This window comes from Marmota flaviventris, chromosome 9, assembly GCF_047511675.1.
Source record: "Marmota flaviventris isolate mMarFla1 chromosome 9, mMarFla1.hap1, whole genome shotgun sequence".
Lineage (NCBI taxonomy): Eukaryota > Metazoa > Chordata > Mammalia > Rodentia > Sciuridae > Marmota > Marmota flaviventris.
Window position 1 is genome coordinate 109,168,976 of NC_092506.1, and position 26,272 is coordinate 109,195,247.

Consider the following 26,272-nt stretch of genomic DNA (forward strand, 5'->3'; position numbering starts at 1 on the left):
CGGAAGGTTTTTAATCTCGGTGTGTGCATGTGACCGTTCTGGGTTGGAATGTGAACAATAAAGAGGAATGTCCAAGTGTTCAGAGGGTGCCGGGAGGGGAGGGAGTTTGGGTGCACAAGGCCACCGGTTGGAGCCTGAACAAATCTCATTTGATCAAGCCAAAAAGCAGAGGGGAAGTGAGATGGAGAAACCCTTAGATTGAAATCTGCCCTTTGACGCAACCAAACTTCCTGCTTATAGCATCATCTCTGGGATTTAAAGCCCAATCCTTCCCTTACTAGTAATACTCTTTGGGCCGCCTAGAGAAATTCGCCAGAGACAATATGGTACCCAAAGGTTTTAATTATTGATCTTCCCCCTCACTGCCCTCAGGGATCAGAAGTCAGACAACCATAGGGAGCTTGGACTTCGTGGTCGTCACAGTACTGGTAGATGGGGACCTTTCAAGGAGCCCTTTGCTAGAATCCACCTTCATAGAAGATTGCTCAAAAATCCCAGGAGCCGTGGCATCCTCCCTGATGGATATAAGCAAATTTTTACTGAAGTTAGAAGCAACCTCCTGACAGATGCTGTCTTGTAACCCAGGAACTTTTACATTTTACTATTCCTGATAATTGTTTGTGGAACTTTTGGTTAAAATGAAAATTCCAGGGCCTGTCTCCCCCAACACACACACACACACACACACACACACACACTCACCCAGAAATTTTACTGTAAGAGGGATAGAAAATGACCTGAAACTGAATGTTTAATAAGTTCCTGGTGATACTTTTTTAGGTAACGTGAGGACCACATTTGAAGAAATTTTGCTCTGATTCCTATTCTGGTCCAGCTAAAGTGGAGGACAGAGGAAGCTGTGGCCTCTTTTCCTGATTGCCCCACACAGAACTAAACTCAGCTAAGTGATCAGGATAAATCCAATGCATTTAAAATACACACATACATACACACAAACACACGCCTTAAAAACAGAAGAGTAAACATTTTTAAATTTGAGAAGGGTTCAGGCTGTCCTGTAAACTGAGTCATCCGTGTCCCAACTTGTAAACTAACTCTTTCACCCTGTACACATTGTTCACACACACACTCATGCATAAGTTATATTGCATCTGCCACCACTAAATACCAGGAATGAGCAGTAATCCCTACCCCCTAACACTTCTAACAGTGTCAGAATTTGAGGGCTAAAGGTTCCACTTTCAACCCAAACCCTTTTCTCCCTCTTTGCACCACCCTCTAGCCCTCCTGCTCACCGAAGTTCACTACCCCCATATGTCTCCTTGGGCTTCTTCTTCCTCTCTTTCTGGAATCTGATTAAACAGAATGCAGCAACTGACAGGAGCAACACACCCAGGAGCACCCCAATCAGAGTTCCAGCCACTCGACCTTTGGAGGAATCTAAGAAGACATAAGGCCCTCAGAGCTTCAGAACTTCTTGACTCATCCTCAGACCACTTCATGCAGCCTCCCCAACCCAAGCCTTTCAATCTGGCCTTTGCTGAGCATTCCCTACCGGTCACAGAGAGGGTCAGCTCACAGGATGAACTGCCCATCTGGTTGGTGGCCACACAGCGGTAGGTGCCCGAGGAGGTCAGGGAGAGATTGGTGAGAATGAGCTGGCCAGATACCTCATCTAGAGGGAAAAAAGGAAGTGTGTCACCTCAGTCAACTGGATGAGCACCTACTATGAGGAAAGCTCATTCATTTTATCCTTACAGCAGTCCTGCTAAAGAGGAACAACCTGATACCATTGGTGAGAAATCAGACTCAGAAAGTAAATAATTTCTAGAGAGTAATTCCAAAGCCACTTTAACTTATGGGCTCTTTCCACCTCACATAACTACCTTTTTAGGCTTAGGGAGACTGCACAAACATGAAGGTGATGGAATTGAAGTTGGATTCTTACTGGCTAAGGTCAGGTTCCTGGTTGGGGGTAAAAAGGATTAATTGCTAAAAACTGTATCCTCTGGGGTGGCTCTAAACTGATCCAAGTGTTTTTCTAAACTCTTGCTTTAGAAGGCAGAACACACATCAAGAAGTGATGGGGCGGGTGGGGGTGGGGGGTCCTGGATTGATAAAGGTGTTTGCAGGAGCTGGGGCTATTAGGAAAGATCTGGCAACTAGAGGAAACTGAGAAGCTAAGGCTTTTAGCTATATGGCTCTTCCAAAGATACCAGCTAAAATGATTCAAGCCAGCCCATTCCACTCTGCTTCAGTTTCTTCTCTAGGAAGTTTGGAAGTGATTCATGACCCTTTAGAAAATCTCCCAAAAGTAGACAAGTAGGAATCATAAGAATGCCCCTTGCTCTCTACTCTCTTTCAGGATATCAGGAAAATATTTAATTTGAGAAATAACTCCCAGGAATGCAGCCACAGGCTGCAGAAGACAGACGGAAAGGGAATAATATAGGGAAGAGACATGGAAAAGGTAGAGTGGTTTGTCTCATCCTCAATAGTCATAGAACTGGTAATGTGGGTATATGGGATTTAGAGACCACATTTGTGCAGGTGTGCAGTTCCCTCTTTGAGTCCCTGGGCCCTTACCTTGAACCATGCTACCAGGAGAAGGTGTAGGAGAAGATCCAAGGCGTACCCAGTTGTACACTGGCTTCGGAGCTCCCTCAGAAGAGTAGCATCTCAGTTCAGTAGAGCCCCCCACAAAGGTTGGCCCATTCTGAGTGCATAAGGGGTTACTGGGGGGTACTGCAAAAATCACAGAAGTACTTCAGCAATCTTCTAATCTCACACCAACTAAGTGCTACATTTCCTGATTTAATACCCCTGCCAAATAATGGTCCATTTCTCTCCACACACCACTGCATCCCCAGGAAGTGATTTCTACTATTGGAAATTTTGAGTATTTTAAAGGTCTTCCTCATGTTGAGCCAAAGTCCATGTTAATAATATCTGCCCTTTGATTCCAGTTCCTTTGGGCCCACAGTGAGAAATTAAAATCTCTCCTCCACCATGACAGTCCTTCAGATATTTGAATATAGCAGTCACACAACATCTCCTTGGTCTTATCTTTTCCATCTAAACATCTCTTGCCTCTAATAGTTTCTTTTGATTGCTCATCTCTAACCAGGCTGTGATTTGGGGTGAGATGGAATTTCTGAACACAAAGTGGTGCACAGTGATAGGGGACTTCTTCCTTTCATGGCTACCCTCCTTCTCTGCCACTGACTATTGGGAGGGACAGAATCCAAATCTGAACTATCAGTGGGAGGTTCCTGGCTAATGGAGCTGATAGGAGTATGACTCAGACCCCATATAAGGGAAGGGCTTTTTCTCTCAGACCCTTTGTTACTAGGGCCCTAAGGGAGGAGACATTGTGGAGGGCAGAATTAGAGTATGACTGACTACACAGATTAGAAGTCTTCAGAAGGGGGATTTTTTTTTAAGGTCCCCAGTGCAGTTGTGTCCTTCAGCTGGAAATCAGGATATGGGGAGAGTTAACAGGGCCTGTATACACTTTCAGAGTACACGGTTAATTGGTGGGTCCCCAGTTGGCCTTACCCAGCACAGTAAGGTTGATTAACCCCAACCCATTGGTGTAGAAATCTGGTGGATTGTTAACATGACAGAGATAGGTTCCAGTATCTGAGGGGCGGACATCAGTCAATCTCAGGGAGGCCACCCCTCTTGTGGGGGGGTTCTGAAGTAGACTGGCCCGTTCAGCCTTAGAACCAGTGGGATACAGATGGCCATTGGTGAAGTACAGGATCTGAGAAGAGGCAAAAGACATACATATGTTCCCCTTTCTCTCTGGCACCCATTCCACAGTGCTTCCACATGGAAGTGGGAATAAGTCCACTCACTTGAACTAGTGGAGGAGGTTGCTACTCTGTAGCCTGAACTATTAAGGGAAAACATCAATGTATCCTATTAATCAGCAACACCTCAGCCTCAATGGGTTCAGTAATTCCGACTGGGACTTCACTAACAAGGGGTTTTAATATAGCCATGGGAGAGGTAAGGATAATATAGGGTCACACAGACTGAGAAGATCTAGCAAGAGCCCACTTACCTTTTCATCCAAGCAATACTGATCCCCAAATGTACCCCCACCCCAAGCCCTCATTCTTCCTGGCCAACCCCACTGGGGTCACAGTGGCTCTCAGCTCACGGGATGGGATGTAGAGATGGGCTTTCCAGGCTGCACAAAGCTCCACTCCAGGGCGAAGTTGTCTCCCACTGATGTGCTGTAACTGCAGCTCAACTCAGCAGTCTTGCCCACGGGCGCGCTCAGGGGCTCAGTGGGTACCTTCACCTCCACAGCTATCCCTGGGGCTGAGGATGGAGAGGGAGGCAGAACCACAATCCTGGTGATCTGGAAGGTCTGGCCTATATTTCAGTGTCTACATCAAGAGCTGGGGGCTCTCTCCCCACAGTGCACTCTTCTCAAGCCAATCCCTCCTTTCTTCTTGAAACCTGATGTTTCCGGGAGGGAGGTGCCCACAGCCCAGCCGGATTTTTGTGGGTAAAAGGGCCAAGACTGGGCCAGGTATGAGGATGTATTGGCGGAGAAAAGAAGACAATAGCCCTGCCGTGGTTAAGGAATGCCGCCTGGTGCGCCCCTCTCCTCTGCCCTGGTGGCCCTCAACCCCTGCCTGGATCAGCCGGCTCCGCCTTAGCCCCAGAAGCAGCCCTAGCCCACACCGCAGGGACTGAGCAGTCCTTAAAGAGCCCGGGAAGTCAGGACCCCACCCCCATCTCTCGCTGAGGCTTCTCCTCACCACTCAGGCACACAAAGCCCAGCAGAGCCCAGCAGTGGAAAGGCCCTGCAGGCAGCCCAGTCACGGCCACCTCCAGCTGTCCTGCCATGCGTTGGTCTGTCTTGGTGTCGGGGTCTAAGAAAGGGAAGGTAGTGCCCAGCGGGTAGCCTTGTCGTGCCTGGCAGGAGCGAAACTGACTATCTCAGAGCAAACAAGGGGAGAGGCTGGCACCTTCAGGTAGAGAAATGCTCCTCCCTCCTCCAGGCCAACTCTGAAATCACTGTAGCCCTCCTTCCTTTTCCTTCCTCTTCCCTCAGTTTCTGAAGCTGTCAGGCCCTGGTAAAAGAACCGGGCTTTGGGTGGGTACCCTGAGGGCCAGGGCTCAGAACTGGAGCTCTGCAGGAAAAGATTGTCTTTGGAGGAAGAGGAGGCAATCTAACACTGGGACTTGGCAAATACTTCACCAACATGGGCTCTTGCAGTGAGCATGTAATTCGGGCTTAGACCCTTTCTGACCCCTTCAGAGATTCTTGTTCCTCCAAAAATTCTTCTGTTCACCACTTGCCGGAGTAAGAGTCTCCATAAGTCACACCCACCTCCCCATTCCCAGAGCCCCTCCATTGTACAGAGAAACTGAGACCTAGAGGCTCTCACCATTGTTAGGAAAGAACATGGCAGAATTTTGACATGTATCTGCACCACATTCTACACTCAGCTCTCCCTCAGTAACAAGAGGGACTGCTACACCATAGGCAAGAGATGTGTTTGTTAAGGATCCCATTGTGTGAGAGAAGGAAGCACAAAGGAGGTTCCCCTCCCCAGCCCCATTGAGGAAGAAGAGAGGAAACACATGCATCCCCAAACCAGGACCATCAGAACTCCAGCAGAAAGCGTACCCTTCGTTTTCATTCCCTTACTGCTCAGACTGGATTAAGGAATTGGGTGCTTTCTCTTTACATATGACAGCAAATGACCTTTCTAAACACTCTAGAATAGAGATATCCCAAGCCAGTAAATTCGGGCTATATGGAGAAGCTTCCTGCTTCCACAGCCTGGTTAGGTTCCACTTTGCATCCTCCTGAAGCTCAACTCCTGAGAATTCCCAATTGGAAAGGATATGTGATTCTTATTTCATATAAACACAGTGTATATTTATTGAAATTTGCAAAATAAAAACAAAAACACACATTGCAAGTTAGTTTTTAAAATGTCTCTCATATTCCCTGCCCCAACAAATCCAACCAAGACAGCACAACAGTTTGTATCAATGCAGGGAGCTGGAGTGGCAGCAAGGGATGGCAGTTAGATAGGGGTGGGTTACAAATCATCAGGCTGCGGCCTCTTTGACTGGCAGTCTCCTCCTCCAGGGCCCTTGGAGGGTAGCCAATCTCAGCAGCATTCAGCTTGCTTCATAGGAATAAGTGGGGGAGGGGTAAAGTTTCCCCTCAATCCCATCCTAGGTTCACTTCCTCTTTTATTTATACTTTTTTTTTCTTTTGATCTTCTGGACATTTGGATCTTCCTGAGACCCAATTTTGCTATAGTAAAGAGGTAGGAGCAGAGGACTGGAGGTCTGGAGTATGGCTATCTTCCCAAGACTCAGGCCTCTGTCAGTGCTAAGGGTAACTCTTATAGGAAAGAGAGACACCAGATTGTTTACCCTTGAGTGCCATCACACCAGAGACCCAGCCTGATTCTGCATAGGCACTACTATGGGCACAGCACCCATGTGATTCATGGTAGAGGAAGAAACCCCACCAGGGATAATGGATACTGGCTGAGGGTGGGCCCCATTTGTTCTGGGTAGTCTTGGTGAAGATAGGGCCTGGCTGGAGAGACTAGGTGTAGGGGTCATTGCACCAGGCCTGGGAGAGGCATGGGATGATCGGAGGGCTCGTGCTGAGGTAACAGACGAAAGAGTCCCATTTTTAGAGATTGTGTCTGAGCTCTTGGGCCAGGGCAGAGTCCGGGGAGCAGTGGCATCCTCCCTAGTCATCAAAGAAGTAAAAATACATTACAAGCAGAAAGGAAAAGAAAAGAAGGTTTCTATATGTTTTGTCTTTTTATCTCCACAAATGCAGACTTCAACTCTCTTTTCCTTCTCCCATAAAATCTGCCCCTAGGAAAGATGATCTGCCCACCCTTCTATACTATGAGACTCAAACTCTGTGAGGGAAGTTAGAAGAGCCTCCATCCCTGCAAAGATCAGGGACACTTACTTGATATCATTGGCCAGCTCCTCTGGGGCCTTGCCCCTGCGTTGGTACAAGAGGACCAGCCCAGCAAGCAGCATCAGTCCAACCAGGCTGCCCACAACTGCTCCAGCAACCACAGCAGCCCTGGGTCCTGGAAAAACCTTGGTGTCAGAAAGGAACACTCATCTGTCCCCTACCCTTCAATTCTACTACCCCACTGCCACCAGATACATTCTTTTTTCCTGTTAAAAAGAGAAGGCACTGTCAAGCAGAAAATGGCCAGTCACTGCACAAACATTTGTAGGAAACTTTGACCAGGGCAAGCTCCCTGTCCTGTTACAATGAAAAGCCTCAGCTAACAGGCTTTCTCCCACTTGCAAACCCACCCCCACCACACCACTGACCACTCTTCTTAACCACACTTACCCCTCACTGACCTGTGCTCACTTCCAGAGTAACATTGCATGTGGCACTGCCCAAAAGATTGTGGGCTTTGCAGATATAGACTCCAGACATGGAAGTGGAAAGGTTGGTAAGGCTTAAAGACCCACGGATGTCATCTGTAGATACAATTTTGCCATCAGTTCAGTGACTTTTTTTTTTTTTTTACCACATGTGAAAAAGAAACAAAAAGTCCTGCCCTTTCTCTAGTATGTCCTCTTTGACTCTCTGGGACTCCTATCTGTTCCCTGATGGAAGGGAAAAGTGTGACAGCTCCCAGTTACAGACCAGCTAGTTCAATATCCCTCTCCATTTCTGCTCCTCAGTACCCCCAACTGTTATCTGAAAGGAAGTGATATATAGAAAAACCCCAAACACCATTTTTACTTTTATTTCTGAAAAGCAATGTGATGACAGAAAAAGAAGGCTAGGAACTAGAATACCTAAGATCCAGAATAGGCCATGTGACCTTAAGCAAGTTACTTTAAATCCCCATGTCCCCATTTCTTCATCTGTAAAATTGGGATAATATGATCTAGCTGGTGATGTTGAAATGATTACATGGGCTAATTATTTTAATATTTATTGACTATTTATTCTATGAAAAAAACCACTCTAAGTTTTTTACATGTACTGACTTACCAAAATTTCACAACAAATTTGTGAGGTAAACACTATTTTTTAAAAAAATCTTTTTTGGTTGTAGTTGGACACAATACCTTTATTTTAATTATTTCTTTTTATGCGGTGCTGAGGATTGAACCCAGTGCCTCACACTCTACAGTGGTAGAGCTAGGCAAGTGCTCTACCACTGAGCCACAACCACAGCTCCAAGGTAAGTATTATTTTAAAAAAGAAAAGGACCAGGTGCAGTGGCAAATGTCTGTAATCCTAGTGGCTCCAGGGGCTGAGGGAGGAGGATTGCAAGTTCAAAGCCAGCCTCAATAATTTAGTGAGGCCCTCAGCAATTTAGAAAGACCCTGTCTCTAAATAAAATATTGAAAAAGGGCTGGGGAGGGCTGGGGTTGTGGCTTAGTGGTAGGGCGCTGGCCTTGCACGTGTGTTTGATCCTCAGCACTACATAAAAATAAATAAATAAATGTGTCTATCTACAACTTAAAAAATATTTTCAAAAAATGGGGTGGTAGATGTGATTCTGCAATCTGTGTATGGGGTGAAGGTGGGAGTTCATAACACACTTGAATCAAAGTGTGGAATATGATATGTCAAGAAATTTGTAATGTTTTGAACAACCCACAATAAAAAATTAAAAAAAAAAAAATGGGGTGGTAGATGTGATTCTGCAATCTGTGTATGGGGTGAAGGTGGGAGTTCATAACACACTTGAATCAAAGTGTGGAATATGATATGTCAAGAAATTTGTAATGTTTTGAACAACCAACAATAAAAAATTTAAAAAAAAAAAAAATGGGGTGGTAGGCTGGGGATGTGGCTCTGGGTTCAAGCTCTGTTTTTTGCATGAAAATAGTCAAGTGAGACTGGAGCTATAGCTCTGTGACAGAGTACATGCTTGGCATATGTAAGATGCTGGTTAATGACCAGCATAAAAAACAAAACCAAAAACACCACACACACAAACAAAAAGCTCAAATGAAAAGTAGAAAGAGCCAGCCTTAGACACTAAGTATGATTCTGTCTGAAAATAAAAAAATAAGGGATTCTGGTTTGGGGTTGTAGCTCAGTGGTAGAGCACTTGCTGAACACATGTAAGGTACTAGGTTCCATCCTCAGCACTACATAAAAATTAGTAAATAAGTAAGTAAATAAATAAATAAATAAATAAATAGTGTCCATCTATATCTAAAATAATAATAATAAAATAAGAGCTGAGGACATAACTGAATGGTAGAATGATCCTGAGTTTGATCCCTAGTTCAAAAAGAAAAGTGTGTGTAGGGGGGTATGAAAATCTATATATCTGCCACCCAGATTTAACAGTTGCTAATATTTTACCACACTTATTTCATTTCTCTTTCTCTAAGAAATTTTAAATACTTAAGTATGCACCTTCAAAAAAAAATAAGAACACTGTCCCACATAATCACAATACTATTAAGCAATTAATAATAATTCTCTAAAACCATCTAATACTTCATATAAAAAATGTTGCAATTATCTGTAAAAGATTTTTTTACAGGGCTTGGGTTGTGGCTCAGTGGTAGAGTGCTCACCTAGCATGTGCGAGGCCCTGGGTTCGATCCTCAGCACCACATAAAAATAAACAAATAAAAGCCTAATGTTAAAAAAAAAAAAAAAAAAGTTTTTTTTTTATACTTGATGTGTTCAAATCAGGGCTAATAATATCCAGTTTTACAAGTGAAGAAATAGAGGCACAGAGTCACAAAGTTAGAAATCAGAGCTAGAACCTGAAGGAAGATAATCTACCTCCAGAGCTTCCTTAGTAACAGTACACAGCACATGAAAGCACTGGCATCTGGTAGGGTTTTTTTTTTTTTGTACTGGGAATTGAAACCAGGGGCACTTAACCACTGACCCTTTTTGGTATTTTATTTAGAGACAGGGTCTCCTGACTTGCTTAGGGTTTTGCTAAATTGCTGAGGCTGCCTTTGAAATTTTGATCTTCCTGCTGGGATTACGGTGCACTACCTAGCCACTCCCCACCATCTGCAACTGTCTTTCTCACCTCCTCTTCTCTTCCTCCCCCTCTCCTCTTCCCTCTGCCCAGTCCTATGCAGTATTGCCTCCCCTTTTCGCCCCAGTCCCCAGGGCACCTCTCATCTTTTCCCTTCCTGAGTCACAGTCTCAGTTGTTAAGAAATTCCCTCACCTAAAGCTGGTGCAAAGAAAATCTGAGGAGATGGGGGCAGCCGTTCCCACTGATATTCAGCTGCAGGCTTACTCCTTGGGGACTGGCAGCTCAGGGTCACGTTGTTCCCCACATGGGGCACACCCAAGAGGCGGCAGGATGGAGGAGCTGGAGGAACTGGGGAAGGAGACACAGGTTAAAGCCCACACCCAAGGGAGCCATGGATCCTCCCCACCCCCATACCCTTCTGTCACTCCATTGGCCCCACCCCCAAACCTTATACTCAGCCACTTGGGAGAAAGACCTCCTCACCTCCCTGTGGGTGGGGAGAGATCTGGAAGTGTGTGTTTTTCACTCACCTAGCACTTTGAGCTCTAAGGTTTTGCTGCTGTGACCCCTGCTTTTGCCTTGGCTGTCTTGCACATTCACAGAACAGCGGTAGGAACCAGAGTCTTTCTCCTGGAGGCCCTCCAGCCGCAGGGACACATTCCGGGAGGGCATGGAGTAGACCAGGGATGCTCTAGGTTTGCTTGACAAGACCCCATTGATGTAGGCCAATACCTAGGGGCAGTTCACTTCCCGTTATTATTCCATGATGCATGTGCCCATGGGTCAGCCAGTTCCCCTCCCCCAAACTGGCCTTCTTCACATGCTTCTCCCCGACACTCATCCTTCTGACCTGTACCAGCTCCTATCCACCATCTCCCCAGCCACCCTCTCACTGCACCAGGTTCCTTCGCCAGCACAGACTTTATTCCCCCTTGCATTGTCTCTTTATCTCCCATTTGGAGTGCTTTAGAAAGGTGGCTGAATGAGAGAAGGGAGTGGATAATGTAATAGGGAATTTGTAAAAGGAAACTTAGACTGCAGAGTAGATCCAGGTTTTGTAGGGCCTGAAACTTATACAGTTGGAGGAAGGCATCTTTAAGAAAAAGATTTTGTTTGTTTGTTTGTTTTTTAGTGCCAGGGATTGAGCTCAGAGGGGCTTAACCACTGAGCCACATCTCCAGCCATTTTAATTTTTTATGTTGAGACAGGATCTCACTAAGTTAATGAAGGCCTCGATAAATTGCTGAAGCTGATTTGGAACTTGCAATCCTACTGCCTCATCCTCCAGAGCTGCTGGGATTACAGGCATGTGCCACAAACCCCAGGCTAAAATTATCTTTAACAAAACAAAACAAGATCAAATGCTTTCTTTAAACATATTTTTTTCCAGGACTTTGAAAGCTCTCCCTGTAAGTAGGGGCCTTGAAAACTGTTTCATTAGCTTTTGGGTAAACCTGCCTCTGAGTGGAAGTCTTGCATTAAGAAGGAGGAAAAGGGCTGGGGATGTGGCTCAAGCGGCAGCGCTAGCCTGGCATGCGTGCAGCCCAGGTTCGATCCTCAGCACCACATACAAACAAAGATGTTGTGTCCGCCGAGAACTAAAAAATAAATATTAAAAATTCTCTCTCTCTCTCTCTCTTTAAAAAAAAAAAGGGAGGAAAAAAGGGAGAATGTGGGAGGGAGACTGCCTTTTGCCTTTCCAGGTTTAAAGGAGAGTGGGATAGATGGTAATCATTGGGGAAGAGAAGTGGCCTGTTATTCAACAGTTTCCGAAATATACAGAATGGGAACACAGAAACATGGTCAACTTTTAAATGTTTGCTACTTCCCATAAGCTTTCCCCTTTTCTCAATCTCCACTCCCCTGCTCCACCACTACCATAACAAAGTAAAATGTCTCTGCTATTACAGTGTTCGGGTACCAGATTTCTAGGGGAAATTGAGGGAAATGGAAGTCTTTGGGGACATCTTTAAGATGGGGGAAAAAAACACTGAAACTAAGGACACATGCTTTTCCCTAAAACTCTTTCCTCAGCTTTCATTCCCCTGCCACTCCTCCACCTCCCCAGATCTTCCCTACATCCACAGTTGGGTACAGCTTGCTACTAGCTGGGATGCCCTCCCCTTCACCTGGTTTAAATCCTTCCCGTCTTGTTCCAAGAACCACATCACAACTGGCACTTCCCATGGTTGGACGGCAAACGCCTCGCCTTGTATAGTGTACCAAGCTGGGAGCACCACTTCCGTTCCCTCTGCCACCTGCAACTTGGTGAGGCCGGTGGGCACGTGTAGTTCCAGCTGGGCTCTCGAGAGGGACACTGGAGACAGAATGAGGAGGAGTGAGCGATCTGGATTGGCTCCCTGCTCAGACCATGTGCCCCCGACCCTGCACTGGCACTGCCGGTAGGGAGGCTATGCGAATCTGAACAGACTTTACCATGCCTCAAGGGGAAGCCTTGAGGAGTACTCAGGGACCTGTAACCCAGTGTCCTGCGTCTCCTCATAGTCCATGGGTTTGTTGTAGGGATGGGAACATATTCCTATGTATTTATTAGTACCCAGAGGCACAGATTCTGAGCACCAAGAAGAAGGATCAAGAATATAGCAGGATTGGGGCAGGTCTATTTTTGATTTATACCCCACTTTGAACAGCTGCTCTCCAAATTTCCTTGGGCGAGAGATAGGATAAGTGAGGACGCTAGTCTGGAACACCAGGTCTCCTCACTCTTCAACCCGATGGGCAGAGGGGTTTGGGAGGCCACAGGGTTACCATTAACGCCGCGGTTCCTTCTGAACCTCGGGTGGCCTGAGAGGAGTTCAGCACCCACGCCTGACCCAGTGACTACCCTGCTCCCGGGCCTCCAGCTCAATCCCAAGGAATCCTCCCTAAGAAAATAAGAGAACTGAGTCTTAGAAACTGGGCAGGTTCTATTAGGTCTCTAGGAATTACAGGTAGGGGAAAGGACAGTATTCTGACAAGCACGGAGATTCCCCCACACGTGCACAGCGTTCAGGGGGGTGGACTGGGTGTCTGTTTCACTTAGAGGGATGTGGCTTGCACCATGGCTTATAGGGACACTTGTTCTTTTGTCCTTCAGAGAGGCAATGAAATAGCCTAATGCTGAGTCCTTTCTGGGGTAATTTTGGACTAGTACCTGGCTAAACCTGAGGACGCGGATGGTTCCTGGTCCTGGGCTCTGCTCTTTCCCAGCCACAGCACTCTGCACCGGAGTAGGAGACGCCACCTCCGCTAGGTGAGCTGGCGGCCAATCCGGAGGCAGAGGCGGCAGCCAGGCCTAGTTCTGCGCCCTTGTAGAGCTGGTCTGAAATCCTCCAACCGCCCGAGAGCGGATCCCGGCAGGATGCGCGCCACCCCCACAGCTTCCCTGCTGCACGTCTTTACAGAACCCCTCTCAATTCCTTGTCCTTCCTAGCACCCCCCTTCCCATTTCCTGGCGGGTCCCTGAAGGCTGGGCAGGAAACTTGTGCCCGGAGATAAGGCAGAAGACAATGAAGGGGGGCGGGTTGGACCGGAGGCTTTGCAGGAGAAAACAACCCCGGCCTCAAGGAGCTCGACGCCCCGTGGGGACCTGGCCCGTAGGTGCCCACTCTTCCCGGGCTTTTCTGCAGCACACGCCGAGTGGCCAGAAATGGTTCCTGCCCGGAGACTTGTCAGGGTCCAGGAGGGGTGCAAAGTTCCTTCGCCCCAGGCGCTCCAGAGACCTACTCCCTGTCCGCATTTATAAGTGCATTTTGCAAAAGGTAGAGCGGTGGTTAAAATACACAATGGACACAGAAGGATCAAGACAAATGCTTCCTGTCCTACACCCTCGGTCAGAAACCAGGAGCAGGAGAGTGCCACTGGCTTCTCCTCCCTCCTCTGTCCTGGTTGTCTGCTGCCCTTTTGGTCCTGAGTACGGCTGAGGGGGAAGTGGGGAGTGATTGGGTCCGAGTGAAAAGCGTTGGAACAGCCCAAGAAAGGGACCTCTCTGGCCCACTCTGAGACCAGAGTGAGAAAGCAGGCAAATGCCTATAGAGAGTGAAATGGGCCGGCTCCCCAGGGCTACTATTTTTAGTCTCCTTCATTCTCTGAGAAATTCCCCCCATGGGCTTCTCACGCCCCAAGGGCAGCAACGCGCTGAGTCGAGGAGCCTGTGGAGCCAGAGGACCATGTTGAGTGGGGGCCGAGGAGCAGAGTAGCGCCTGCCTCATGCCCCACGGTTCAGAGCCCATTTAACCCTCAAGAGGACAGCAAGAGCTGGGCAACCCGCAGGGCAAAGGGTAGGAGTGTCAAAACCTTCAGTATCACAAACTGAGGATCAAAACTAGGATAGATGAGCTGCAGGTGGTCGCCCAGTCAGTAAATATGAATTTTCCTCTCATGCTTGGAGACTTCCCAGCAGGAAGGGGGTTAGGGAAATTGACATAGAATGCAGAAAGGAAAGAGGAACTCAGGTTGAAGTTGGGAGGGCAGAGCCGAGAAGCTGTGTCCATTGTGTATTTTAATCCCGGCTCTACCTTTTGCAAAATGCAATTATAAATGCAGGACCGGGAGTAGGTCTCTGGGGCGCCAGGGTCGAAGGAAACTCGCACCTCTCCTGGACTCCTGGACAAGTTTCAGGGCAGGAACTGTTTCTGGCCACTCTAGATCAAGAGGGCAGAAAGCTTACCAGGCTTTGGTATGGCTAGGGTGCTAGTCTGAAGACCCATCTGTCTAGAGATCCTGATACTTTATGCCCCAATACCACTGGCTCGCAAAAGGGAAGCAGAGACAGAAAGGAGCTAAGAGGTCCCCATCATTGGGGTGCAATTTCACTCTACATCCTTTTAGGCCTTACTTACCCTGGCATCCTCCTAAAATTAATTAAAGCTGATGTTAACATCCTTGTGATTCTTGGAGGGGGACAGCAAAAAATTCTGAGAAGCAGTAAAGTGAAACAACTTATGATGAGCTCAGTTCCTCCTAGGTCCTTTTCTCCAGGTGTAGCACTGAGCCACTTAGCTCTTGAAGCTATTGCTGCTGGAAGCTTTTAAATCTCAGCACTTTCTAAGAGGTTACTTTCCTCTCTCTGGGAAAACATAAGGGTGGTAGACCTGGAGGAGAGTCACAATTCTCCCAGCATTTGAACCCTTCCCCATTTCCTGTGTCCAAATGACCTCATGGACATGCCTTTGGGGCACCTCCCTTGATTTCCAGGGCAGGAAGCCAGAGGGGACAAGAGGGAGGAACTGGGCTGGAGAATTGATATTAAGTACGTGTGTCAAGCCTGGGGGCCAGGGCATTCCCCTATCGATCTTGATCTTTCCTGTCAGCTGGGTGTACATGGAGGGTGGGGATCAGAGGGGGGACGGGAGTTAAGTCCTTAAGCTCTTTAGTCAGTGTCTCATCTAGCGCCTCAGCTCATCCAGCTCTGCTGGAGTTAGAGAGGAAAGTGGAAGGGGAATGGTTCCAATAACTCATCCCAGAGATATCCTGGTCTTGTCTGGAGATGCCCTTATCTGGAGATGCCCTTATCATGCCTGGAGATGCTGCCTCCACCCCCCAACACATACACCACACCCCAAACTGGGAGTTGTCCCTGCCTTATGGGGAGAAATCAGCACAAGCCAGTGATGCTCTAGCGTGGGGGTGGGGGACAATGGAAGAAGGGCAAGAGTCTGAAGTTGGGAGTCCTGTCAAACCCAGTTCCTCCTCAGTGCCCAAAGTCCTCCCATGGGTCGGATTCATCCTATATGACATCCCAACTCCCCTCTTGGTCCCGAGTTTAACTCACCGAGAGTACTTAGCCCTAGGAACAAAAATCGCAGCAAGGGCGTCGCAGGAGGGCCAGGTAGAAAAACCATGGCCCTCCCTGGCCTGGACCAAGTCAGGGGCGCCAGTTCCAGGATACACCGTCGGACAGGTGCCGAGCTGTGTGACAAGCCGACAAGCCGGAGCGTGCGCAAGAGATAGGCCACTGACACCAAAGGCAGTCAGCCCAAGTCTGCTAGTGAGCCGGTGGTGGGGTGGGGACCAACTGCGACAGGGGGCGGGGCATTTAAGGGGGCGGAGAGGTCCCGGGCGGGGCCCAATAGTAACCCACCGCAGGGGGGCGCTTCTAGTACTCAAACCGCGGGATCACGGGCTCTACCCGGGCTCTACCAGGTCAAGCTTCAGGTTGGAATAGGGTTAAGCCATGGTACCACGCCAGCCAGTCCTGGGAAGCAAGAAAGAAAGAGGAGAGTCCTGAACTATTATTTTGGGTCAAACTCATCTCCTTTGCCGTTGCAGGGTTGGAAGGGTGACTCTAAAGGGAGTTTGGGGGGGGGGGGACCTCTCCAAAGTCCAGATGCCACCCACGCCCTGACAATGTAAAAGCCCTGGGGCTCCAGGTCGAATAACCCGTTTTGAGCTTGGGGGTATCTAATAAAGGACGGGCTTTCTGGAGGAGGAAGGGGGAAGCGCGATTCCCCCAAAGCTCTGGGACTTAGTGTTTTAAGAGGCAGAAAGGTGTTACTGCTCCGAACCCATACTGCTGCCGGATTCAAACGCTTTCCCAGAGTCAGGGGCAGGCACAGCCATCCCAGCAGGCAGGAAGGGTCAGTGTCACACCCACTTGGCACACTCCCAGTAGCCTGGGGCTGTCGGGGTGGAGGTCCTGGACCGCACAGCAACAAGCCAGCACCTGCGGCTCTACGCAGGCAGGACGGTCTTTGTGTGGGCAGGGAGAGCGGCTCTGAGTTCTCATAGACCCCCTAAAATCCTCCAGCCTTGTGCCTCACACCCCGAGCAGAGAAGACTGGTGCAAGGTATCACCAGGAGATGGGCAAGAAACTGAGGCAGCTATGAGTGTTATTCCCAGCTCTTCACTCCTAGAATAAACTGCTTATAGGTCTTAGGCTGACTGGGGGGGAGCAGAGGGCGGCTGAAAGAAGGTAGGACAAAATTCTCCGTTTCTTTATCCCCCCCTTGTCTTAGCTGCCTCCCACCCCTGCAATGAAGGGCTCAGGCCTGCTTTGATCCTTTAATTCCCAGGACTAGATCTTGTTCGTTGTGAATTTAATTTAATCGCCCCCACCCTACCCCCCACCATTCAGCCAAAAGGCATCCTTGCGCCCTCTGCTGGCCACTTCTTCACATAAGTGTATGCACCTGTTTTTGTTTCTCTGCCCAACCGCCAAAAAAAAAAAAAAAAAAAAAAAATAAGCTCAGTCATTGAGCAAAAGGGTTCACAGAGGACAGAAAGCGTAACCACGAATTTCTGGCACTGCCCCCTTTTATCTTTTATTTCCAGACAACTCTGGGACTAAAAAGCCTACTGAATTCTCTACTCCACACATTCAGTATAGTCTTGGTGCCCACACCGTGCAAGGTGTTTTTCTACACAATGCCCTATAGACCCTCTCTGGGGCTTCTTCCTTGTGTAACCTGCCTGGCTCCTCTTCAAATACCTGCTGTGCGGTGGCTTTGAGAAACGCCTATGCAAACACTAAACTACTCATGCCATCTCTGGAATCTAACAGTTGGCAGCTCAATGGCTGCAAAGGCAACAGAAATAGCTGAGAGCTTCACAGGGTCCTACAAACAGCAGGAACGAAAAAAAGATGGGGGAGGGGCCCTTGGTTTGGTTTTCCTAGCCTATCACACTTGAGAGATTTTTCTCAGCTTTAATATACATTGCAAAGCACCTTTTAATTTTTATTTATTTATTTATTTTTAGTTGTTGATGGACACAACACCTTTACTTTTATTTTTATGTGGTGCTGAGGATTGAACCCAGTGCCTCACATGTGTGAGGTAAGCACTCTATCACTGAGCCACAACTCCAGCCCACAAAGCACCTCTTGTAAACTCCCCTCCTTTGTTTCCAGACCAGGATTACACCACTCCAAATAAATAAGTAACTCCTTCCAAGAAAGACGATACAAAGTCTTAGTTGTAACCCTGAAATGACAAAGCATCCGATCACACAGGTGTGCTATCAAGTGCTACTTAAGGTATGGATGGCCTCAATATTCACTCCTTAGCTATTCCTTCAAAATTCAGATTTCAAATAACTTGCTATGTGGGAAGCAAAGCAGGAACCAAGGATTAGTGAATGCATCCTTGTGACACAGGAGCAGTCTCTTCAAGACTTTTACCCCAAAGAATTTTCCTGTTTCAACCACTTCTTTCTTCTGACCCTGAGGGAATCAAGTAGTAGAAGGTAGCAGAGCAATTCTATTACTTACTTCAAGTTTTTGCCAAGATGTACTTCAGGGTGGACATTGCATTCTAACCTGGTGTAAAATGAGAATGTTGGCACACATCTGAGCATGATCAGAGAGCTGCTTGCATACACATATGCAAAAGCTAAATCTAGCTTTATATGTTCCTTCCAAACACACTTTATTTCAGATCTCCAAAGAATTTTGAGTCTTCTATTTGAATATAGTGTCTCCACCCTCCTTGAATCTGTTAATATGGCTTAGCTACCTCCACAGCTTATTTTTTTGAGACAGGGTCTTGCTAAATTGTCCAGGACGGCCTTGAAGTTGTGGTCCTCTTGCCTCAGTCTCCTGAGTTGCTGGGATCATACAGGCATGTACCATCACTGCCTGCTTTTTTTTTTTTTTTCAATGCTCAGTTATCTGACAACCTGCTTTCTTCTATTATAGGCTGTTCTGGCCAAAGACACTGGATACTCAGTATCAGCAAGCTATTTTCTTGGCAAGCCTCCATTTCCCAAAGTTTAGCTTTGTCCTCTTCTCCCTACCTCCACCCTAACCCATCTCAAGCCAACTGGTAATAACTCATACTGGATCTGATCTTTGCCATCTTCTCCATTTTAGACAGTGGTCTAGCAATGCTCTGTTCTCAGTAACGTTAAGTAGGTTTAAAACATCTTCACTACATGTCCCTAAAATATTCTGCCCGGCTGAGTACCTCAGAGCAGTGGCAAGTAGGGTGCAGGAAAAAAAAAATGCATGAAGTATTAATGTTTAGGGTTTGGTCAGGGGCAAAGTTTTAGGGATGCCATGTGGTGGTTCTGATACTAATGCTTTTTTCTACAGAGTTTAACACTGAATACTTGAGATTATTGCTATAAGATGGACTATAAATCCAAGTCCCAAAGAGTAAACTCATGAGAATTTCCTAAGGCTCCTGCCTACACACTCTGCCCAGAGAGAACAGGTGCTACACTCACACATTCTCAGGATATTTATACTCTCCCTGAATTTACACCTATTTTTAGCAGCTTGCATCAGAAAACAGCCAACTCAATAAGCTCAGATGGAAATAACATAAAGCAAAGCCATCCCATTGATTATAAGCTCACTAGTCATTAGAAAAATAAATAAGCACAAAGAAATCAGAATCACAATGAGAAAATCACTATTCAGATTATGGGAAAAGAACATTTTTAACAAAATGCAATTTTATCTTCACTGGTATAGAAAAACACGAAGAATTACATTTCTTACCTGGAGCTGCAGCCCATTAAAGCAAAGCATCTGAGAAATGTTGAGGAATCAAAAATAAATAACCAATCCAATGAGTTCCTATCATGACACCAAAGTGATCCTTGACTACTCTACTAGTAAACTCCTCTTAGCTAAGAGTACTAACCTCTAAGTGGAGTGGTGACTGACCCACTGGAAATCTTGAAAAAATGGCAGTCACCTTCATAATAGACTGATACCTTACAATTTCTTCTCCTATGGATCACTTTTTAAGGTTTTTGGGGTTTTGTTTTGTTTTCGATATTTCTACTGGGCCCTCAATTCCCCCTCTTGTAGACCCAGCAAGAGACATCAATTTATCATTTGCACCCCCTGGGAAGCTTTCTCCTGATTACAAATTTATGTTCCTCAGGTCAGATAGAATATCCTAGTCATTTTTAAAGAAATACAAAATGCGATGTCCAATGACCTTTGGTACTGACAAGAAATAATGACAGTTGGTCAATGGGTGGACACTGAATGAACACTGCCAGTGGATCCTGCTCTGTTTGTTCTGTTCATTATTAGCAGTTAAGCCAGAGCATAGTCCCCACCGCCAGTTCGGCTACAATCTGCTACAAAAAGCGCAACTAGCATGCCAAGAGGCCAGGTATTACTTTAATTTTTTTTTTTTTATAAAAAAAGTTTAAATGGCAACACAACCATAAAGTTGGTACATCACAGAAACAAAGATCTTTGCAGGCAACACTGATTGGAAATAGCAAAACACTTGGCTGGTGAAAAAAATGAAATTCTAAATTATATACAATAGTAGCTAAAGGTGATATTGCAAAACAGTCTTATTTACTGTGACTCAAGATTTAACTTGCCATTACCTATTGCTTATTTATTCAGGGTTGTAAATAATACTTATATCGAGACATAGAGATGTGTAAAAATGAAACATTGTGAAAAAAATACAATTTTTCAATTTCATATGAAACTCAAAGTATAAGTTTTGTCCAATATGGAATGTACCTACATTTGTTTACATTAGGGCTCTAAAATCCATTTAAAAATTTTTTGTTTTAAAAAAAGAAACAACTGACCCACCATGCAAGTTCACTATATATCTTGCTTGCTCAAAATGAGCATTTTTGGTGGGGTCTGTTTTTATCTGCCCAATGTCTACTGTTTCCTCAGAAGTTGTACTGGCCCAATCGTGGAAAGAGTTCCCATGAAGAGTCTGATGACAGCATCTGGATGAGGGCAGTCTAGATAACATGGAGTGAGTAGAGAAGAGGGAGGTAAGAGCCCAAATCCTTATGAAGGATGACATTCAGTTGTTAAATTTTAAGGGATATCCAATGGCTTTTTCCAGGCACTCAACTAAAGAGCCAGCGGAAAGAAAATCCCTCTCTACTTCTACAAATTTGATATAGATGGATTTGGGGGAAACTCCAGGATCCACAATACAGTTCTGAGACAAAAACCCATTAATACCAACCCAATCTTTGCTGAAGGTTTTGGTATTTGCTTGGAAATGTAAAAATAAGCATTGCTGTAGAGTCCTGACCTCAGCAATTCCGAGGTAGCAATAGGTAATTCGAGTGGGTTCTATTTCCACCTGTAATGAGGCTTGTGCTGAAAGAGTTTCCAGGTCAACCCGGCCCTCTTTTCCTGGGTCCAGGGAGCGTCGTTCCATGTGGGGTGAGAGGGGCCTCTCAATACATTCTTCATAGCCAATGGCATAAAGGCCTGGGCTTTTAGGAATGCCTCCTGGCAATAAATATTGAACAACATTCCCACCAGTTGGTTTGGAGTGGGCAATGGGTATCCAGTCAATTTCCATGTGCAGCTCTAGGCACCTAGCTTCACTAATAGTAATCTCTAAAAATTTGTAGTAAACATTTTTCCAGTTCATTTTTTGTACTCGGGTCATAATGATTCGTCCTTCAGGCTTCTCAGAGTTGAAATATTCCCGAAGTCGCTTGCCAAGGGGCACCTGGGAGCTGATCTCAGCATAATGGTAACGGATATCCTCTTTCCAACGGGTATTATAACCAATTCCAAAAATGGCCAGTTTATTAGAAAGATGGAGCCTTGAAAAGTCTGTCCAGCTCTGAAATAGTTCCCATTTCAACTGTACTGATTCCAAAATCTGTACAATATTCTGCATGATGTCTCGCTTCCTAGAAAGAGAAATAAAAGTCAAATTCCTCAAGTGTCCAGAACATCACTACCTAATAAAACTTTCTGTGATGACAGAAGTGTTCTATATCTGTGCTATCCAATATGGTAGCTGCTAGAACTTTAAGATGTGGCTAATGAAAATTTAATTAAATCATATTTAATTTAAAATCGCATTTGTATAGACACATGTGATTAGTGACTATGTCATTGGATAACTACAGTATTGAAATGTAAGAAAGACTTACCCATCGGAAGTTTCTAGAAATTAATGGTAAAATGCTTTCCATTTACTTTCTAAAGTCTTGTTGTAGCAAAAATTAAATATTAATAAAGACCCTGGGATTTCATAAATCCAAGGATCATGTTTTTTTTTAAGTGACTGTTATAATGCCTATGATGGCCTTCAGATCTAAGTGCCAAAAGAAGGTGAAAGATGCTTTATCCAGAAAAGCATCAGTGTCCCTCAAAATATTTAACAATTTAATTTCTAACTTAGAAATTCTCCAAGTTCAATAATTTTGGCCCATGTATGTGAACTGTAGGAAAACATACAATTGATTATGACTAACCTGATACAAAAACAAAACATTTTCTGTAATAATTAAAAGAACTGCCTAGTTAACACATTAAAATCTGAGAATTCAGATGGAAAAGGTTCACACTAGGCTTATGTTTTAAAAGAGAAAGATTTAAGATGAACTGATACTATTCTAGAAAACCCTTTATAAAGGGAGGCAAAAATATAGAAAGTATTTCAGTTTTGACATGTATAGTTAACAGAGTAGGATAGAAAATGCCAGTAAATTTTTGTTTCACAGACCACTTAATCATGTAATTTGTTAACTGATACTTCTTGTAGTTACACACGCACACACACATACTCATAAATATAAATTATGAGTTTGTTTCTAATAACTTTGATATTGGAAGACTGGTCTGTTAAATACTAACTTGGCACCAAACTATTATACTCTACATCACTGACAGATTTAACGTACAAAAACACTGAACTGCCACATTCACAATCAAACAAAGGCATGAAAAGTGGATTTGCTATCAACTTCTGGGAAGATCATGAAAGAAGACAAAGCCTTAAGACTTTCCTATTAAATTCTCATGCCTTCTAGGGGAAGAGCTTCAAGAACATTCACGGGAAGCTTCAGATAGCCATTGCCTGTCTCCTTGCTCCCCTGGACTTTCTTCACAAGATGACAAGAACTAATATTCTGTTATCAGCTGCTTTTTGGGCCTAGGACTGTCCTGAACTTACTCTCCACCCTTTTGTTTGTCTTGAAAGCTTCTCAAGCATCAGGATGGCCATCTAGATGAAATCACTGCATTCCTGGGACATCTACCTCTTCTCAGGGGACATGAAGGCACTTGACCACTTTTTTAATATTTTTGACTGTGGTGCTTGTGAGGCTAAGATACAGGACTATATTTCTGCATGGGTCAACACTTTAAAGGAAAACTTTCTTTCATAGCTACCACATTTCCTTGTCCTCTTGAAATGATTTATTGATCAAGGCAGACTCCATGAAGGAGTTGGGATGGGGTGCCAAGATTTTTTTGTACATTTTGCTCACAGATGTACTTCAATGCCTAACATTCAGTAGGCAAGATATGTGTTGAACAAATGACATTAGGAGATGTTTCATGGATGAAGGATGATGTATTTTACTATAGGTATTATCAGCTAGTTCAGCTAATCCCACATATACCTATAGAGAACAAAACTCCACTGCCTAATTATAGTTATTTTATTCAGCACTCTCTTAGCCCTACATTATTAATGGTACATTCAGACACTGCAAAGAACAGTCTGAAGAAACTATTGTGCTGGGAAATAATGGCCCACTAGGAAGCTCTTCAGAACCCCCCAAACACACATTAAGCTGAACCCGGAGAAAGGGTAGCACAGGCTAGAGACAGCCACAGCCTGTCAGTTTCTAGTCCTGCTAACCTGAGCCCAAAGCTGATCTGAGTTCAAGGCTCATATCAGTCTCAAAGTGAGAGAACACCATGAAAATCAGACCCTGTAATTTAAACAGTTCCTGGAAAATATGTTACATTTCCTGCTTTCTGAAGTTACAACCACCAGAAAAGTTCAAGTGGTTTGAGGTTGGTAACACCAATTCTGTGAAGTTTTGAGTTCACAGCTAGTTACATCAACTTCTTTTGGAGAAGACAGGTTTGAAGGAATGAACTCCCAACAGGAGAAGTCTTTAAACTTACTTTTTGCATTATATACTACTTCTTCCTCCTTCTTCTTCTTCCTCTTCTTCTTTTTTTTTTTTTTTGGTAGTTGCAAATGGACACAACTTTGTTTTATTAACTTATTTTTATTTGGAGCTGAGGATTGAACCCAGTGCCTCACATATGCTAGGCAAGTGCTCTATCACTGAGCTATCCAACCCAAGCCTCATATATTCTTCTTTTTTGAGGACCAGAAAAATGGTTACAATTGAGAAACACCTCTGATCCCTGAATGCTTATCCTCTTCCCAGACATAAAATCAGATGACACTGGGAATTCTTTTATTTCAAAGACATACTCTGACAAAGAAATGAGTGTCTGCAAAAGGGTGATGGGGGTGATGATGGTGATGGTGGTGATGATGGTTTGTTAAATGCTTGTTATCTAGCAATCCTTTTATCTTGCCTCTTTGCCCTTTTCTCCACTATTCTTAAACATGAAGACCATAATGTGTGAAATCAAACATAGAAGAACAAGTGGGTTCTATAAATGCTTCAATGTTACCGGTGGAAAAATGAATGATATTTTTTACTTGCCCCCTAAATTTTAACTTTTAATCTATACTCTTCAATAGATTTAATCAGAAACCTACTCAAAGATATTAAGAAAGAACTGTGAGCCAGGTGTGGTGGCATATGCCTCTAATACCAGCAGCTCAGGAGGCTGAGGCAGGAGGATCACAAGTTCAAAGCCAGTGTCAGCAACTTAGCAAGGCCCTAAGCAACTCAGTGAGACCCTGTATCAAAATAAAATATATAAAGGGCTAAGGATGTGACTCAGAGGTTAAGGGCCCCTGGATTCAATCCCCAGTAAAAAGAAAGAAAGAAGGAAAGGAAGGAAGGAGAAAGCAAGAAAGCAAGCAAAAAAGAAAGATCAAACTGTGAACATAAGAGATGAGGAGCTCGGGACATAGCTCAGTGGTACAGTGCTTGCCTAGCATGTGTGAAGCCCTGGGTTTGATACCCAGGTGGAGAAGGAGGAGAAGAAGAACAACCACCACCACCACCCCAACAACATGATGCTAAACTCTCAGAAGAAAGAATAATAATTAGAACCAGTGGTGGACATTGTCCTCAGACTTTTTCAGTCCTTCCTCCAGTAGCTACTTCTTTTCCAAATGTATAGTAATTAAGAATTTGCTTTTTGATCCCCAAACTGTAATACTATAAGGAAGTTAAGTGTAACTTTGGCCTCCTGTCATTTTACCTAAACTCAAATAAATTCCAGTCCTTGAATATCTAGATATCCACATCCATACATATGCAACTACCATCAACCTATTTATTTTCAAGTAACACATTTATTCCTTCTTGTGGTATATGAAATTCTCAACATTTCAGTTCACCACTGGAAAATTGAAGCTAAGCTGAGAGAGGATGGGACAAACATAGTGTGGTGTAGCTGTACTTCCAGAGCATGTCTAGTTTCTTACTGACCCTCCCTCCCCAAGGTCATTAACCTTAGGCAGACACACTATGAGGAAAGCAGCTACTTACTGTGCTTCTTCAGAAGACTCTTGTTTTATTTTTAATGTTCTCTTTGTGACAGGTATTTCATCTGAAAAGTAAAGATTTAAAACAAATTATAGTTTCAGTTTTATCTACATACATTTATATAGTTAAGTATTTCCTATTATTTCCATACTTTACAATACCAGGCCTTAATACTAGTATCCAACACTGTCCAAAGCCAGCTTTATAAATATATCTGTTATATAATGAGATGCATACATTTATATGCAAGATCAGAAACCAGCTCTACAAGTATAAAATTCTTCAAGGTCACCAGTGGATTTCTAGCTAGGAGCTTAAAGCTTAATTTCACTGCAAACATGATTTTAAAAGAACAAGAATGAAAATAATTCTGTTCTATTTAGATTTTCTATGTGGGTTTTACAGAGCAATTATTACCCCAACATCAGGATCAGTGTATTCTGCATGATCCTCCCTGCCACTAAAGGTTTTGGTGACTTCAACTCTGTGGCACAACCAGTGTTATGAGATGCCAAAGTAATTTAGACCTTATAATTTTTGTAAAATTAAGAGGCAGTGATCACTAGCATCTGTCCTTCTTATCTTTAAGTCCCTTATACACTGTTAGTCTGACAGTTTCATAGTTTCTTTCTTCTTTCTTCCAATATCTGAGATTGTTTAAAAACAGCACTTGTAAGAAATATATTAATGGGGCTAGGGTTGTAGCTCAGTGGTAGAGCACTTGCCTAGCATGTGTGAGGCACTGGGTTTGATCCTCAGTACCACATAAAAATAAATAAATAAAATAAAGGCATTGTGTTCACCTTAAAAAAAAATAAATACATTAAGCCTTTTTCTTTTGAATTAGCATTTCTCTATCATCAGGTATTCTGTAAAAAACAAACAAACCAGGGCCTACAGACTTTTACCTTAAGCTAGAAAAACACATTTTTACTGCCAATCCTACATATACTTCCTTG

At 44.6% G+C, this 26,272-nt stretch overlaps 3 protein-coding genes across 5 annotated transcripts in view; all 3 read right to left on the reverse strand.

Annotated features, from left to right (window-relative positions):
- Positions 1–28: 28 nt before the first annotated feature.
- On the reverse strand, positions 29–5,830 carry Vsig2 (V-set and immunoglobulin domain containing 2). Its single transcript, XM_071616818.1, has 7 exons — positions 4,740–5,830; positions 4,130–4,293; positions 3,520–3,727; positions 2,548–2,706; positions 1,517–1,636; positions 1,257–1,401; positions 29–515 (listed from the first exon to the last, which is right to left on the reverse strand). Exons 1-7 carry the CDS (start codon positions 4,825–4,827, stop codon positions 383–385), a joined length of 1,017 nt encoding a protein of 338 aa, XP_071472919.1. The 5' UTR covers positions 4,828–5,830; the 3' UTR covers positions 29–382.
- An 83-nt stretch (positions 5,831–5,913) lies between these two features.
- Positions 5,914–15,965, reverse strand: Esam (endothelial cell adhesion molecule). The gene is made up of 7 exons (XM_027945422.2): positions 15,744–15,965; positions 12,100–12,287; positions 10,501–10,702; positions 10,163–10,318; positions 7,351–7,473; positions 6,938–7,064; positions 5,914–6,706 (listed from the first exon to the last, which is right to left on the reverse strand). Exons 1-7 carry the CDS (start codon positions 15,811–15,813, stop codon positions 6,391–6,393), a joined length of 1,182 nt encoding a protein of 393 aa, XP_027801223.1. The 5' UTR covers positions 15,814–15,965; the 3' UTR covers positions 5,914–6,390.
- Positions 15,966–20,029: 4,064 nt separating this feature from the next.
- Positions 20,030–26,272, reverse strand: part of Msantd2 (Myb/SANT DNA binding domain containing 2) — a 34,347-nt gene continuing 28,104 nt past the window's right edge. For all 3 annotated transcript variants that reach the window (XM_027945530.3, XM_027945531.2, XM_071616814.1), the window contains exons 3-4: positions 25,317–25,377; positions 20,030–21,563 (exon numbers count right to left, since the gene is read on the reverse strand). In XM_027945530.3, coding sequence (XP_027801331.2) covers positions 20,711–21,563; positions 25,317–25,377 — 914 coding nt within the window. In that variant the 3' untranslated portion in view covers positions 20,030–20,710. The remainder of the gene's footprint in view (positions 21,564–25,316; positions 25,378–26,272) is intronic.